Source organism: Solea senegalensis, linkage group LG20 (genome assembly GCF_019176455.1).
Source record: "Solea senegalensis isolate Sse05_10M linkage group LG20, IFAPA_SoseM_1, whole genome shotgun sequence".
NCBI classification, from domain to species: Eukaryota; Metazoa; Chordata; class Actinopteri; order Pleuronectiformes; family Soleidae; genus Solea; species Solea senegalensis.
In genome coordinates this window covers 15,391,530-15,405,524 of record NC_058039.1, presented here as the reverse complement: position 1 = coordinate 15,405,524, position 13,995 = coordinate 15,391,530, and the positions used below count along the sequence as shown (strand labels likewise).

Here is a 13,995-nt window from a genome sequence, read left to right as displayed (position 1 = left end):
GCCATCACCACCAGAGACTGATAATATCTACACAAATAACAATTTTGTGATTTAAAAAAAAAACAACCTAAAATCTGCTGTCATACAGAAGCAGAAACTCGCAAAAACAAGGGGCCAGGCCGCTTGCTCCATCTCAGTGATATCTTGTTTGTTTTTTTCACACAATAATGGTAATGATTATCGCCCCAAATCATTTCCTTTAAGACATTTCTGAAATATAAAATCAAAACGTTGCAGACACGACTCCACTCGACCTGGAATTGAATCTCATCCAATCATGTGTGAGGCCAAAACCAGTGCACATGAAAACACTGTTCAAAGAGTAAAAAAAGTTAAGTATAATTTAAAACTTGTTTTTGTGCATCACAGTTACTAAAAAGAATGAGGTGGTCTCTTCATTGGGTCCAGCCATTCACAGGAGGTAAACACTCTATACACTGTATAGCTTAGTTGTGATTGTCACCACCCCGATCTGAACCAGGAACCCAATTCAATCCATGTGAAAGTGCGACTACTTCCTGTTACTGCTACAAAACAAACAAACACCCCTAATTACCCCTAATGTGTATTTATATTTAAAGAATACCTCCTGAAACAAAATATAACATTGTTTCATTTAAAATCCCCAAAACTGCTGAAAAGCAAAGAAGTAGCCAATGTGTGTCCAATCAAATGTGTCCAACTGCAGGGGCCCCTGGAAAGACACGCCCACTTGATGCTGATTGGATCACAGAAAAGACATCATCTAAAACATTAGTGGTTAGTTTTTATGATGATAACATTTTACGTTTTAATGATAACATTTAAGGGGCGTGTTTTCTTACTGGGTGTGTTTTCTCAGTGGGCGTGTTTTCGGAGTGGCTGCAGCTACAGCTGAACTCCTCCCTTCTTCACAGTCGCACTTCACACATGCGTGGAACAAACCGGGTTTCAGGTATGGAAGTCATGACAATCCATCCATCAGCAGGTTTCACAAAAAAACTCCTCAACACTTCCGGAAGGGATGCATCATGGGTAAATCTTTAGGGAAAACTCAGTGTGGAACAATAAGAAAAACGTTCTCTTTCTCAGAATAATTAACTCCTGATTTGTCCACTTTTTAAGGTCCGATAACATATACATCTATTTGTATTTGTATATATATATATATATACATATATATATATCTATATATATATATATAAAGTATTTACAGTCAGAATAATATACTCAAAGCACGAGAACTCTGTGAACAACACAGTAAGAAAGTGAAAGCAGGTTCAGAGCAGCAGAAGTGGTGGTGAACGAGTAAACATCCAGGATCAGATTTCAGGATTCTCTCTCGACGAGGACAACAAAGTGTATATCACGATGAGTTTAAGGCAGAAGCAGCGCAGCAGTATCATGTGATACAACATCGCAGATCTGCAAGATTCCATTCTTTGAGTTTGATTTGAAATAAAACAATTTTTATCCGCATTTTCAATTGGAATGGAATGTAAATGGAAACAGATCTTGAAATATCGCATAAAAGTTTTTACAGTTTACAAGAAGGGTGGAAAATTTGGAGAAATGATAAGAGGTAAATCTGAAAAACTACATTCTGTGAAATAAAGAATGACGTTTTGAACCAAAACAGAAACAGATGAGAGAAGACATCCTTCCTGGGCCACCTACTGGTCATCCTGATGAATTACGATGGATGCATGGAAACACTCATAAATTAACTTGAAATAAAATTTGCGATACATCTTAATGGAAACCAGGCTGAGGCTAATCTCCTAGTTTTTTTAAAAATCTGATTACAGCAATAAAATCACAATTACGACACTGCAAAAAAATCACAGCAATTTTAGAAAACAGCCACTTTTCTTCTACTCTACTGAGACAACAATGTTGCCACAGACGGTGAGAGGTCATGAAGTGCTGCCGTCTTTTAGTATTTGGTTTCCTCTCGACATGTACGTATCCTTCCACAAAAATAACAAACTTTAGTACCCACTTACATTTAAAACAATAGCTTACTCACTGAAAAAAAGTCCATTTGTTTGTGAGGCCACTTTTCGGAGGCAGGTTTTGTTAAGTTTTCTGTGGAACAGGAACATCAGGTGATGTCGGCAAGTCTCAGCGAAGTCAATAGCTAAGGTTGCGTCCGAGTGTTGGCAGTTAAGCTTATTTCCTAAGAGCTGTTCCACCCTTTCTTCCAAGAAAACTAAACAGCAGCAGAAACCAGGAACGTCATCTGTCCAGGAGGCGCCTGATGGACATAACAAACAAGTTTTGGTTTAGGTCACGCTGCTGTCGTTAGCGCTGACTTCACACACGTCTTCACCGCAAACACTGCGACTCAACCCCAGAGCTCCAAACATCCCAGACCCCTGACCTGGACTCTGAGACACGACCCCGACAAGTGTGCCTGCGGCAGCCATGCTGTTACTCAGAGTGGCAGTGCTGCCACTTCCTGTGGCCGAGACGCTGCTGTGCTGAGGTGGAAGATGCGGCGAGGACACTCCTCCTCCTCCTCCTCCTCCTCCTCTCCCTCCTCCTCCTCCAGCTAGAATATTACCCTGCCCTCCCTCGCCTGCAGACAGGAGGAGGTGAGGAGCGGAAATCAAATCCGGCCCTTCCTCAGCTCCGCCTCCCACTCTTCTCCCTCCCTCGCCGCCGCTCCCTCCTTCACCGCGCTCTTCCAGCCTGCTGCGCCTCTCACAGTGAGAGCGGTGTCTCATGAAGCTGTCGCGCCACATGAACTTCTTGCCACAGCCGAGGCAGTCGTACGGCTTCAGGCCAGTGTGCGTCTTCATGTGCTCCGTCAGGTGATGCTTCATCTTGAACTTCTTGGCACAGACAGGGCAGTGGAACGGCCTCAGATCCAGGTGCATGTTAATGTGCCGATCCCTCATGCTCTTGTGGGTGAACGTCTTCCCACAGTGACACATGAACACTTTCCCTGAAGCTCCACCGCTGCTGCTGCTGCCGCCACTTCCGATCCCACCGCTGTCCATGCCATCAATTCCCAGGCCGCCCGACAGATGGACCGCACCGTGCTCAAGACCGGGACCTTTAAAAGAGGCTGCCCCGATCATACCACCTGCCATCCCCAGAGAGGGCGCCGTGGCGTCCAGAGAGAGTCCAGAGGCCTGACTGTAGAGGAGGATCTGGTTCCCCTGCATGTCCAGAGGAAAGAGCTGAGCTCGGGCTGAAGCTGCAGATTGAACCTGACCCAGCAGCGCTGAAACTGCACGGTTAGCACTCTGGCTCTGACCTGCAGCGCTGTCATGCAGGTGCTGCGCTAAGGTCTGGTCCATTAAACTGCCTTCAAATTTGAGGTAGTCTTCTGAAGACTGACAGTAGTCCATCTGGAGACAGGGAGAGAACTAGAATTAATCGCTGTTTTTCTAGCTATGCAAATTTAAATATAATGGATAACAAGATTCCTGGGATGCTTTATCTTGTTGCTACACAGACTGTTTTTCACCTCACCTGTGAGTCCATGTCATTCTCCGCTCTGCCGCCCAGTTCACCTGAGAGGCTCCTCACGTTGGAGATGTTGAAGTTACTCCTCTCCCTCTCTCTGGCCAGCTCCACCTCCCGCTCGTCCTCGTCCTCCTCGTCCTCTCCACCCTCCTCTCCGGACACGACGATGAGGTCGTCGTCCTCCAGACGTTCGCTCTTCACCACCACCCACTGTTTACGTGGCATGATGCTTGGCTGGCTGTAGGTGGGACGGTTCTGCAGTGGCAACGCCTGCTCCTCCCCGTCCTTTAAGTTTAGATGTTTCAAAGTTCTCATGAGACAATCTGGTCTCTGTTGTCAGAAGCTGCTTTCAGACATGCACTGAAGACCAGACATTTTCCATAGAGTGTCCAGAGAACACAAATATCCTCAAAAGTGGATCTGTACATTCTCTGGATGTGACTGCTGTGCCACTTATCATTTATGAACGTAAGATAACATTTGGACTTAATTCTCCAAACATTTTCTCTAGTTCATATCTGAAAACAACTAATGACAGCTTTTGAAAAAACGTAACAACACTTGTAACATTTTGATGACCAGATGAAAAAATGTAGGAAGAGACAGCAGCGACAGATAAGAGAAGGATACAAAAAATACAACAGTAATAAAGAAAACAATAACCCTCGAGTTAGAAATGCTGACTCAGCATACTTATAATGAGAAAAAATGGTAAGACACAAATACCAAAACTAAAACACACAGTAACTTGATTAGGTAAAGGTTGATTTTGAAACTTTCTAACAAAATTGTGTGTGATGAGTGATGAATTTAAAGTAGGAGGAGCCTCACCTGATAAGAAGAGACTCCAAAGCTGTCACTGACCCCGACTTCCTGCTCTGACACTGAGCTCATTTTCTTCTTCCTCCCGCTGCTTCCTCCTCCTCTTGTTCTCTTCCTCTGGTTGTACAGCACCTCCTCCTCTTCCTCCTCTACTTCCTCCTCCTCTTCCTCAATGAGAAAGGCCTCCTCCCCTCCTGATGGCGTGCAGTAGCTGGGGGTGTTGCTGGCCCTGCCACCGTCCACTGAGGCCCCAGCTGTGGCCGCACCCCCTCCCCCAAAACTGCTGCCGTCTCTGGGGCTGAAGTAGTTGGTGCTGCTGGGAGACTGACTCTCACTCACTGTCGCGTGGCTGGGAGTGTGGGAAACGCGCTGGGGCTCGTTTGAGCCTGCGACGTGAGACTGACCCCCACCAACGTCGCCACCGGCTCCATTACCACCTGCTGTGACACCGTCCCCGTTGCTGCTGCTGCTGCTGCAGCCGGGGTTAGCTGACACCTCTCCTCCTCCCACACTGCCCCTGTCCTGCACAGCGTCTCCGCCTCCTCCTCCTCCGCTGTTCCCTCCTCCAGCTGCAGCTCGTCCCTCCTTCAGCAGTTCCGTGCATTTGTCCACGATGTGCCACATCTGCAGGACACTTCCCACCGTGAGGTAGTTGACAATGTCGTCGCGTAGCATGCGCAGCTGACCGGTGTAGGCGCAGCTCAGCACGCTCTCAAATGCCAGCGGGTCCATCACTGCAGGGATGGAGACTGTGGACATGTTCTTCAGTAGGACCTGGGGAAGGATGAAGGACAATACATATGTTTAAGACCATGTAAAGTGACCAACGTATCACTGACCACCAGTGTTTAAAAATTAGGTTTAAAATCATGGAAAATCATGCAACATTCTCTGCTCAAAGCATTTAATCTGCAGATGTGAGATCGTCTGAGCCAATTTTGAAATGATTCCCTAATGACATTCTTGACAAAAATGAGACAGACAGAGAGACAAACCTGGACACATAATGCTTCTGACCACAACTGAAAAATTAATTTAACATTCAAATTTCTTGCTTTCAAATTTCAGATAAAATCCCCACCTGGTCTTGGAAGTAGGGTGAGGATGCGGCCAGGACGCAGCGGTGGGCCTTGAAAACGTGTCCCTGGACGTGGATGGAGAGGTCACAGAGTTGGCCGTCCTCCCTTTGCCGGTTCAGGCTGTCCAGCACTGAAGCCTGAGCGCTGGGGAAACACACCTCCACCATCGAGCCCAGTGTATCGCCAGGAGCCGAGCTGCTGCTGCCCACCTCCATGGGCAGAGACTGCATCTAGATGGTAGAAAAACTTTCATGACTCCAAAAGCTTTGGTAGTTTAAATGGGTTGAATTTTTGTAGATACGATACGAAACGCGATACATGGTCCATGGTCCACAATCACATCACGATACATCACAATATCTGTCTAAGTTAAAAAAAAATGTCCGTGGAAAGTTAAAAGTTTAGGATTTCTCTGTTTATTCACATCATAGAGAACAAAGTGCATAAAGTCTATGTATTGAACGTGGATGGAGCATCTCTTAAGATACTTTTCTCTACCATTATCCTGCTGTAAACGCCATCTTCCTCAGGCCAGGTAACTTCCGCCCAGTTTCCCTGATTGTCTTTTTTAGGATTTTTAGACAAAATTATAATATATTTCTTTACATTTACAGTGTCAAAATTGTTTGTACAATTTAAAGCTTTTAAACTGTTTGATCTCTATTGTTGTTCAAATCAAAAATTAAACCTAAATCAAACAAATTCAATCCAATTTTATTTTGCCAACCTATTTTGCTCAGGTGTGTTCATATAGTTGGTGAAAATGAAAAAAGTATATAAGACACTATATTGCACAGTCTTATAGCCTCCGAACCCCATACATTTTCACATAGTAATCGGGGAAAGCAACCTAATTGGTCTGTGTTCTAAAGGTTAACCATAACCAGTTAATGACTAACCCTAACCATGATGCAAAATTTAGCCTTAAACTTGACCAGTTTCTCAGAAATTAGTTTTTGCCTCATTCAGTCCAGGTTCTGTCTACGGGTCCTGAAAAGTGGAGTTTATGTCTGGTCCTAAACAGGCAACAAATACAAGTACAAGTACACACACACACACGTACACACTCTTTCCTGTAGCTGTCATTAGTGCAAATGAACAGTTGGAGCACAGACACAGTTGTAGTTGTCATGCTGCTACACGAGCAGAGCAGTGGACATGTGATGTAGGAGGTGTAAGTGCTGATGTTGTTGTTGTGATGAAGGTGTTTTATTGCGATTTATTGGCGCTTCTCTTCTCTGCCACACACACACACCATCATCATCATCATCATCATCATACCGTTACAGATGTGACGTTAGCCTGCTAGCTATAGCTCACACGGCCGGCTCAAGAATCACAAAAAAACCCGAGACATTAAACTCACCGTTTCAGTGGACAGAGCAGCGGTTGACAGTGCCGAGGACACGATGTCCTGCCTATTTGTCCCGAAGTTTGTCATCCATTTTAAAACAATTTTCCTCTTTTTCTTCTTCTCTCCATCTAACCCCGAGCGGCGGCAGACAGCGACGCGTCGCCTTTAACAGTCTGCCAGACAGACGAGCCAGACTTCGGCCGACAGAAAATCAGAAAAAAAAACAAAAAAACAACCTTAATAAATAAATAACGCCAGCGTTACAAAATACGCTTATAGAATACACTGAGAAACGCCACGTTCGTTTAATTGAAAACCAAACAGTGAAATGTTGTTTTTACAAAAAGCCATTTGCACGCGCTCTAAAACTTATATAACGATGTTGTTCAGCGAATGCAAATTAAAACAAACACATCTGTGACTGCATGATTATGGAACACCATCACTGTCATAATGACTTGACGGGAAAATGCGCATAATAAGTCATCATCTTTGAGATACGTCATTTTCAGTTAGTAAGTCATTAGTTTGAAACAAAAATCCATTATTTTCAAAAACAAAGTGAAAATGAGGTAATAAATCATTTTTTTGTTACATTGTTACAAGTGAATACTAAGAATTTACTTACTAGTCACAGATGTTGAAATAGTCAATTTGAGATAATAATGTTCTAAATGTTGAGATATCAATGTGTTGTTTTGAGACAGTAAATCGCTACTTTTGAGATACAGATACAGAAAAATGTTGAGATTGTAAATCAATATTTTGTTTTAAGTAAAAAAAGTTTTTACTTAAGTTGTCACATCCTAAGACAAAATTGTAGTAAGTTAATAAGTCAAAATGTTGAAAGTTGCTAATGTTGATAGTGAATGAATTAAGCCGTCCGTATATTACATCAGTATTACTGCACCAAACAGTTGTCAGTGTCATCCATAGTCTGATTTTAATATGTAATTTTGATTCACTGTATATTTGACGATTGAAACACCACAGTAAACTTTGGCAAATCCTCATCAGTCACAGAAACAATATGTTTTTTGCTGTGTGCTTTTTGTCATCTTCAAATAAACATTAAGATGGCAAAGGAAATGCTATATCCCACCTGAATGTCTTTATTCAGCATGTTGGCTCTGAAAGTACAGATGGAAAATGTATATATACAAAAAACAAAAATACACACAATGACTACTTACTAATAAAAGTGTAACATAAAAAGTGACAGTGACAGTTTACTTGTACTACATTTATTTGCAATCAATCAGAATTACATGCTTGACTGATTATGTTATAGAGAGTTGTTTGTGTATTTTTCTATTAAAAAAAGACATTGATATATGCATATAAACAACCACTTGATTTAAACGAAAAGGTGTGAGAATTTTTGAAAGCCTTGGTTAGCGACCACTAGTTTAAGGCCCTGAGAATATTCAAAATGGAGTTTTTGGTTTTTACAGTGGTACCAATGTGTGTTAGTGAAGACTCAGTTTCATGCTGTGATTATGATGATTTAAAAAAAAAAAGAAAAAGAAAGAAGGTTTTTTTTCCGAGCTTCAATCTACTTCCTATTGGCACTTGCAGTCCCAATGACACAGTCGTTCACCTGTGGAAGACAGAAAAACTTATATTACATATTTAAAATAATGAGTAAGAATGAGGTATAGGTTAGACTCATCCAATGTGCTGTAAAATTAACTTTTCAGACTCTTATCAAAGCAGGTCAGACATTGATTAAACATTGGGATTTAAGTACCCCGGTATTTCTGAAACACACTTTCACACCATGTAATTACTGTACTGGTATTATCTAACTACCAAGGACCTTAACAAGAAGTTATTAAACTAAACACACAGAGATGCCACTGACCTTGCTGGCAAACCTCAACGAGTTGAGAGTTTCTCCAAAGCTGTCCGTCTCTGGAGCGATGTTCACAAACATCAGGCTGGATGGAATAAGGAAGACAGAAATACAGCCAGTGTAAATCAAAGGCATTGTTTCAAGACACAAAAACCACCAAAACAACTCTAAGCATGGCATGTAGTACTTTCAAATTTAAAAAAAACAAGTAAACATTACAATTAACTCACGTTTTGCTGTTTCCTCCCAAGCAGCCCTGCAGAAGGTAGGTGAGCTTGGAGTTTCTGTACGGAACATAGCTTTCCTGGAAGGCAAACACAATTAAGAGTAAATAAATTATATTTACTATATTATAAATTATATATGTGTACACAAACACACACACACACACACACACACACACACAGTTCCAGGCTCCTGGTCACTGACCTTGTTAGCCAGCGCCGCGATAACGATGCCCAGGTTAGACAGGGAGCCGTTGATGGCCGTCATCTCTTTGAAGCGCTCACCCTGAGACTGACTCTTCATCATTCGCTCACTGCCAGCCAAGTCCACCAGGCACAGAGTGGCTACACACACACATACACAGACATATTTATTAGGGAGGTTTAAGTGAAGGCACCGTCCTGATTGTGGCACTAAAAGAATGAGACTATACTCACATTTGCATTTGATGTCCCTGCCGGTGTTCACTCCCTCAATATCCAGCTGGAAGACTGAATGTGAGCGGGAGGAGCGGTCATTCTGGGCCGTCTGGGCTGTGGAGCGATTCTGATTGGCCAGTGCAATCAGGCCATGAACCTGCAGGAGATCAGCATAGTTATTAGATATGGAACTCATACCTTCCTTCGCCAGGTCAAATATTCACCACTACTTTCCCCGTCGTACCTGGTCCTCGTTGGCGACCTTCTCATAGGTGAGGTTGGTGATGGTCACCTCGTTGTTGGTGGACTTGCGGATCTCGTGCTCGGGCCTCTTGTTGGCTTTGCCGGTGTAGAGGAGATCTCGCAGGGTCTCGTTGTAGATCTCAACGAAGCTCGCGGTGAAGGCGAACTGAGGGGGAAACAGAATTATTCTGATGCCTTACTGTTCTGTAAAGGTTGGTGATTCACCCTAGCTTAAAATGACCAGCTTAAGAGAAAAAGGTGTTACAACCTTTAACATACTGAATGTGTTCTTTCCCTCATACACAGATTTTCCTCTTAACCAGTTCCTCAGAAATTAGGTTCTGCCAGGAAAGGATCCTAAATAAGCAACAAATACAAGCGCACACACTAACCTCCCAGCCTTGAGCTCCAAGCTTCTCTGCTGCTTTAAAGATTTGCTGCACGGCTCTGGGGATGACTCCTCTGGCATCATCAAACTCATCTCCCTCCATGGTGTATGTCTTTCCACTTCCTGTCTGGCCGTAGGCAAAGCAGCAGACGTTGTAGCCGTCGAGTGCTGACTGCACCAGCAAAGAGATCTCCTCAAAGACCTAAAGACAAAAAAAAGTGACATGTCTTAATGACATTTCCTGCTTTGACGGGACAAAGCAAAAATACATTTCAGAAGATGTTGGTACTTTCTATTCAGGACTTTGAAGGTTCTGATTTTATCGTTTACCTCTTGTTGTGAAGTCCCGGGGCCAAACACACGGTCAAAATTGAAGTTGTAGTTCTTCTGGGTGTCTGCAGTTTTGCCTGTGTGCGACTGTACAGCAGAGGAAATCAAAAACCATTAAAATCCTTGACCACAAACACACATTTAATAGGTCTGCTGTGATTCTCACCTCCTCTGTTTTGGCCAGCGTTATCAACTTGTTGTCACAGGCTGGTAGTTGGATGTGTTTGGTCAGGCCTCCAGTCAGCAGGGGGCGCACTCTGCAAAACACCCTGATATTACCCTATTTGAGAAAGGTGATGGTCAGGTTAGTCTCATTTGTCAGAGAGAAAGCTTTGGTGGTAAAATGCTGACAATAGGGCTGTAACCAGTGACTATTTTCACAATTAAGTAGAAACAAAACAACATGCAACTTGTGTTTTTGTAGAGCTTCAAATATCAAGTGTCAAAACCCAATCAAATCACACAGTTCAGCTAAAAGGCCTAATAAACAACATAACTCACCTTGAGCTCCTGAATGGTGTTGTGAAGCCGCCTGCGCTCCATTTCCCCGCCATGAAGCTCGTCCTTCTGCTGGGCCACAGTCTCTTTGAGACAGCGGACCTCTTCTTCTCGGTCTCTGAGATTCGCCTGCACGCGAGTCAGAGTCGACTCCTGCACTGAAAGTTTCATCTGGGGTGGAAAAAGGAAGGAACATCTTGTATTTTCCAAAATCTGACCACCCGGTTTCCCGTTTCTTAAATTCTTGATTGGATTTCAGGAGAGCCGTGTGATTTTGGTTGTAATAATAATTTACAGGTATCAGATGGCAATTGCACCACTGGTAGATCAAGTTTTTCCAAATGTTAAATGTATGTAATAATGCAGCTGCTGCGTGGCAGTTGACTTTGTACCTTGAGGGTTTGTAGCTCCGTCTCTTGGCTATCTCGCAGAGTCTCCATGACCTTGTATTTGCCCTCTAAATTGGAGAATTCCCTCTGAAGAGTGCTCCTCTCACTGGACACTTTCTCCAACTCATCCCGGACTCCAGCCAGCACCTGCAGCTCCTCCTCATACTCACTTTAAATCGGTTGAATGGATCACAAACAGACACATTAGTTCATGCTACAATCTAATGAGGGTAAAATGTTCATTTCAAACATTTCCTTTCTTCTTTTCGTCTTTGTACCTGATCTGATTCCTCTGGCTCTCTAGCTCTTTCTGCAAAGCACCCACTTTTGACTGAGTCTGGACCATGGAGCCTTTCAGATCCTCATTCTCCTGGTTGACAGATTTAAACTTGGTCTGGTAGTTACGGATCTTTCCCTCCATGTCAGAGACCTTACCCTTCAGGTCCCATGGAAGCCGTCGAGTGTTGCCGCCCCCACCTGTGACTAAGAGAACCATCATGTGAAGTGAAAAGTTCTGTTCAGACCTCATTGGGTCAGGACAAAAGAAACTGTATGGCTTTTACACAGAAATACCACAGTAGAACACCGACAACTATCAATAATAAGCTAAACCTCCCTAACCAGTTTGTAACTAGTCAGAGAGGCTGGTTTTTCTAGTTCTGTGCTAGTCATAAACAAAGACAAGTTCCTTATGCACACAGCTTTCGAGGTACAATCATTTCCATTCTTCTATTTTCACTATGTGAGCCATTTTCCAAAATAACGTTTTAGGGCTCCAAAAACATCGGTGCTGTGTAGACAAATTGGAGATACAATACAAAACTTTTGCAAATTCTCCTAAATTCACTCTCATGTGTTTGGGCACAAATGGATGATGGAGTTCTCACCTGTCTTTGGTGCAGTGGATGCGACTGGTTGTTTCACGTTGCCTCCCTTTGCTGCAGCTGTTGATGATTTCAGGACACCTGGTGGGACATTACAATAATCAAGCATGTTTATATATCACCCACATCTGTCTCTAAAAATATCACATGATTTTTTATAATCTACTATTAGCTGTTATTGCTGCAATTAACAATTATTTTCATTATTAATCTATTAGTTGTTTGTGTTTTTTTCTCAAATATACCAAAATGATTGTGTTTTAAAATTTTCTTTGTTACATTTAAAAAAAAACAGACAAAGCTCACATTTAAGAAGCTGAAAAATCAGAAACTTTATTTTAATCATTAAAAACGAAACTCTAAGACCAATTAGCAAAATAGTTGGGGATTCATTGAGTGTCCAATTAATCACTGCAGCCCAATTAGCTGTTTTTTTTTCTTTCTGTAATTCTCAATCACTGCTTAAATCAAAGGCCAGTCATTACAATGCATGTAATGAATGAAACAATTTCCTTCAGGATAATAAAAGTATTCTGATTCTGGCATTAAAAATGCCTGTTGCTCCAAAGTCACCAAGCAGTCAGATCATTTTCATACCTCTGGAAGGACCAACAGCCACAGTGGCAGCTCCCACACTCCTGACTGGCTTTGCTGTGTGATGGAAAAAGGATATATGTGAAACATGTGATTTATTATATCTTATCTCCAAAATATTGTTGGTATACAGTATATAGGCATATTATCAGTGTGTAATGACAGACAAACAAACGTCAGGATAAATTTACTCCTTTCACAGTCAGTGCAAAGCCTTCATTGTGACTTTTATGAAACAAGAGAACTTACACAGAGGTGCCCTGGTTGCTAGAGCAGGAGGCCGCCTGCCTCCGACGACTGTAGATGCTGCCTGAGGTTTGGCAGATTCTGGGTCCTTACGAATCCTTTTCTGCAAACCACCAGTGTAAAAATAGAAAGAAAGATGATATAACTTCTTGAGCTTAAGACATACTTGCATAAGGATGCATAAGTAGCTAATATTGGCTTTAAAATGTGTTATTCAAACATGGCTTACATACCAGGATCACTCAATGTGACTAAAAAGAAGTCCCATATCATGAATCTGTTTACACTGCTTTCTTTTGCACAGCAATGCTTATTATTATGCTACAGCTTTGGCAATTACTCAATAATCACAATATATCTTTCTTTAAATGCAAAACAACAAAAGTTTAATATACACTAGAATTGCAACTAACTAGTAGTAGTGGCAGCAGCAGTCGTAGTAGTAATAGTAGTAGTCAACTAAACCAGAGTGAAACAAAGATGTGTTTAATACAAACCTGAGCTGGAGCCATGTCTTGTCCGTTCTCTGAGCCGCTGCTGTTCGTAAGAACCCGTTTGCTTGACATCACGGGTAAACGAGACATACTAGATCCAGAAAATAAGTAGAAATAATGGTCAGTTAACTGTAAATAATCAATAAACTGAGCACAGAGCAATTTAAAAAAAACAACAACAATTTCTGTTAAACTTACTGTAAAAGTAAAATAACTTTGACTGCACTGTCTTGTCTCTTAGCCACGTAAAACAAAACAAGCTAACGATCACGTCATTGTTAAAGTTAACTTTTACGATTTTAGCGAAATGACTGGACCTGTTACTCGTATCGTCTCCAACGCGCGCTTTATAGGGAGATAAACGAGATTATCAACTTTAATCTATTAAAAACAGTCACCTTAACGTTGATTCCGCTCTCTATATTTTTTGCGGTTCAATCCTCCGCCGTGTTCAAACCGTTTGAATTTCAAACTGGGCTGTTTTGGTGGGCGCTTCGCTCAACCGGCTGTGATTGGTCCAGCCAAGGCAAAGACACACCTCCGTGTTTTAGTGTCTTTGCCACACTGCAACGAGCGTCCCGCTTGGGCGGGATACACGCTGTTCGCACAGCTGCCTCCATGTAGCGATAAGCTGATAAATAAAACGAACCTTGTTTTCCTCATTTCCTTTAGAAAACGCGTACAACGCGTACAAAATAGTAATGTTTGCCTTTTTATTT

At 42.4% G+C, this 13,995-nt stretch overlaps 2 protein-coding genes across 4 annotated transcripts; both read right to left on the bottom strand.

Annotated features, from left to right (window-relative positions):
- Positions 1-572: 572 nt before the first annotated feature.
- Positions 573-7,725, bottom strand: zbtb22b (zinc finger and BTB domain containing 22b). The gene is made up of 5 exons (XM_044052892.1): positions 6,724-7,725; positions 5,360-5,587; positions 4,288-5,052; positions 3,463-3,741; positions 573-3,338 (listed from the first exon to the last, which is right to left on the bottom strand). Exons 1-5 carry the CDS (start codon positions 6,796-6,798, stop codon positions 2,265-2,267), a joined length of 2,421 nt encoding a protein of 806 aa, XP_043908827.1. The 5' UTR covers positions 6,799-7,725; the 3' UTR covers positions 573-2,264.
- A 75-nt stretch (positions 7,726-7,800) lies between these two features.
- kifc1 (kinesin family member C1) lies at positions 7,801-13,745 on the bottom strand. Of its 3 annotated transcripts, none has more exons than XM_044052893.1 (17): positions 13,675-13,745; positions 13,280-13,367; positions 12,786-12,885; positions 12,540-12,593; positions 11,946-12,023; positions 11,337-11,541; positions 11,062-11,227; positions 10,673-10,840; positions 10,338-10,451; positions 10,172-10,258; positions 9,846-10,043; positions 9,455-9,619; positions 9,229-9,367; positions 8,996-9,135; positions 8,797-8,870; positions 8,576-8,651; positions 7,801-8,311 (listed from the first exon to the last, which is right to left on the bottom strand). In XM_044052893.1, exons 2-17 carry the CDS (start codon positions 13,364-13,366, stop codon positions 8,267-8,269), a joined length of 1,896 nt encoding a protein of 631 aa, XP_043908828.1. In that variant the 5' UTR covers position 13,367; positions 13,675-13,745; the 3' UTR covers positions 7,801-8,266. The 3 variants fall into 3 exon arrangements, with proteins under 3 accessions (XP_043908828.1, XP_043908830.1, XP_043908829.1); XM_044052895.1 differs by having other exon boundaries at positions 11,337-11,535; XM_044052894.1 differs by having other exon boundaries at positions 13,475-13,679.
- Positions 13,746-13,995: the final 250 nt, after the last annotated feature.

Coding starts and splice junctions, on each gene's coding strand:
- zbtb22b (XM_044052892.1), bottom strand. CDS start 6,798: ATGACAAACTTCGGGACAAATAGGCAGGACATCGTGTCCTCGGCACTG. Junction 3,742..4,287: donor TTGGAGTCTCTTCTTATCAG/GTGAGGCTCCTC, acceptor CTAAACTTAAAG/GACGGGGAGGAGCAGGCGTT. Junction 3,339..3,462: donor AGAATGACATGGACTCACAG/GTGAGGTGAAAA, acceptor CCCTGTCTCCAG/ATGGACTACTGTCAGTCTTC.
- kifc1 (XM_044052893.1), bottom strand. CDS start 13,366: ATGTCTCGTTTACCCGTGATGTCAAGCAAACGGGTTCTTACGAACAGC. Junction 10,044..10,171: donor CCGGGACTTCACAACAAGAG/GTAAACGATAAA, acceptor TTTTGTCTTTAG/GTCTTTGAGGAGATCTCTTT. Junction 9,136..9,228: donor CAGGGACATCAAATGCAAAT/GTGAGTATAGTC, acceptor GTGTGTGTGTAG/CCACTCTGTGCCTGGTGGAC.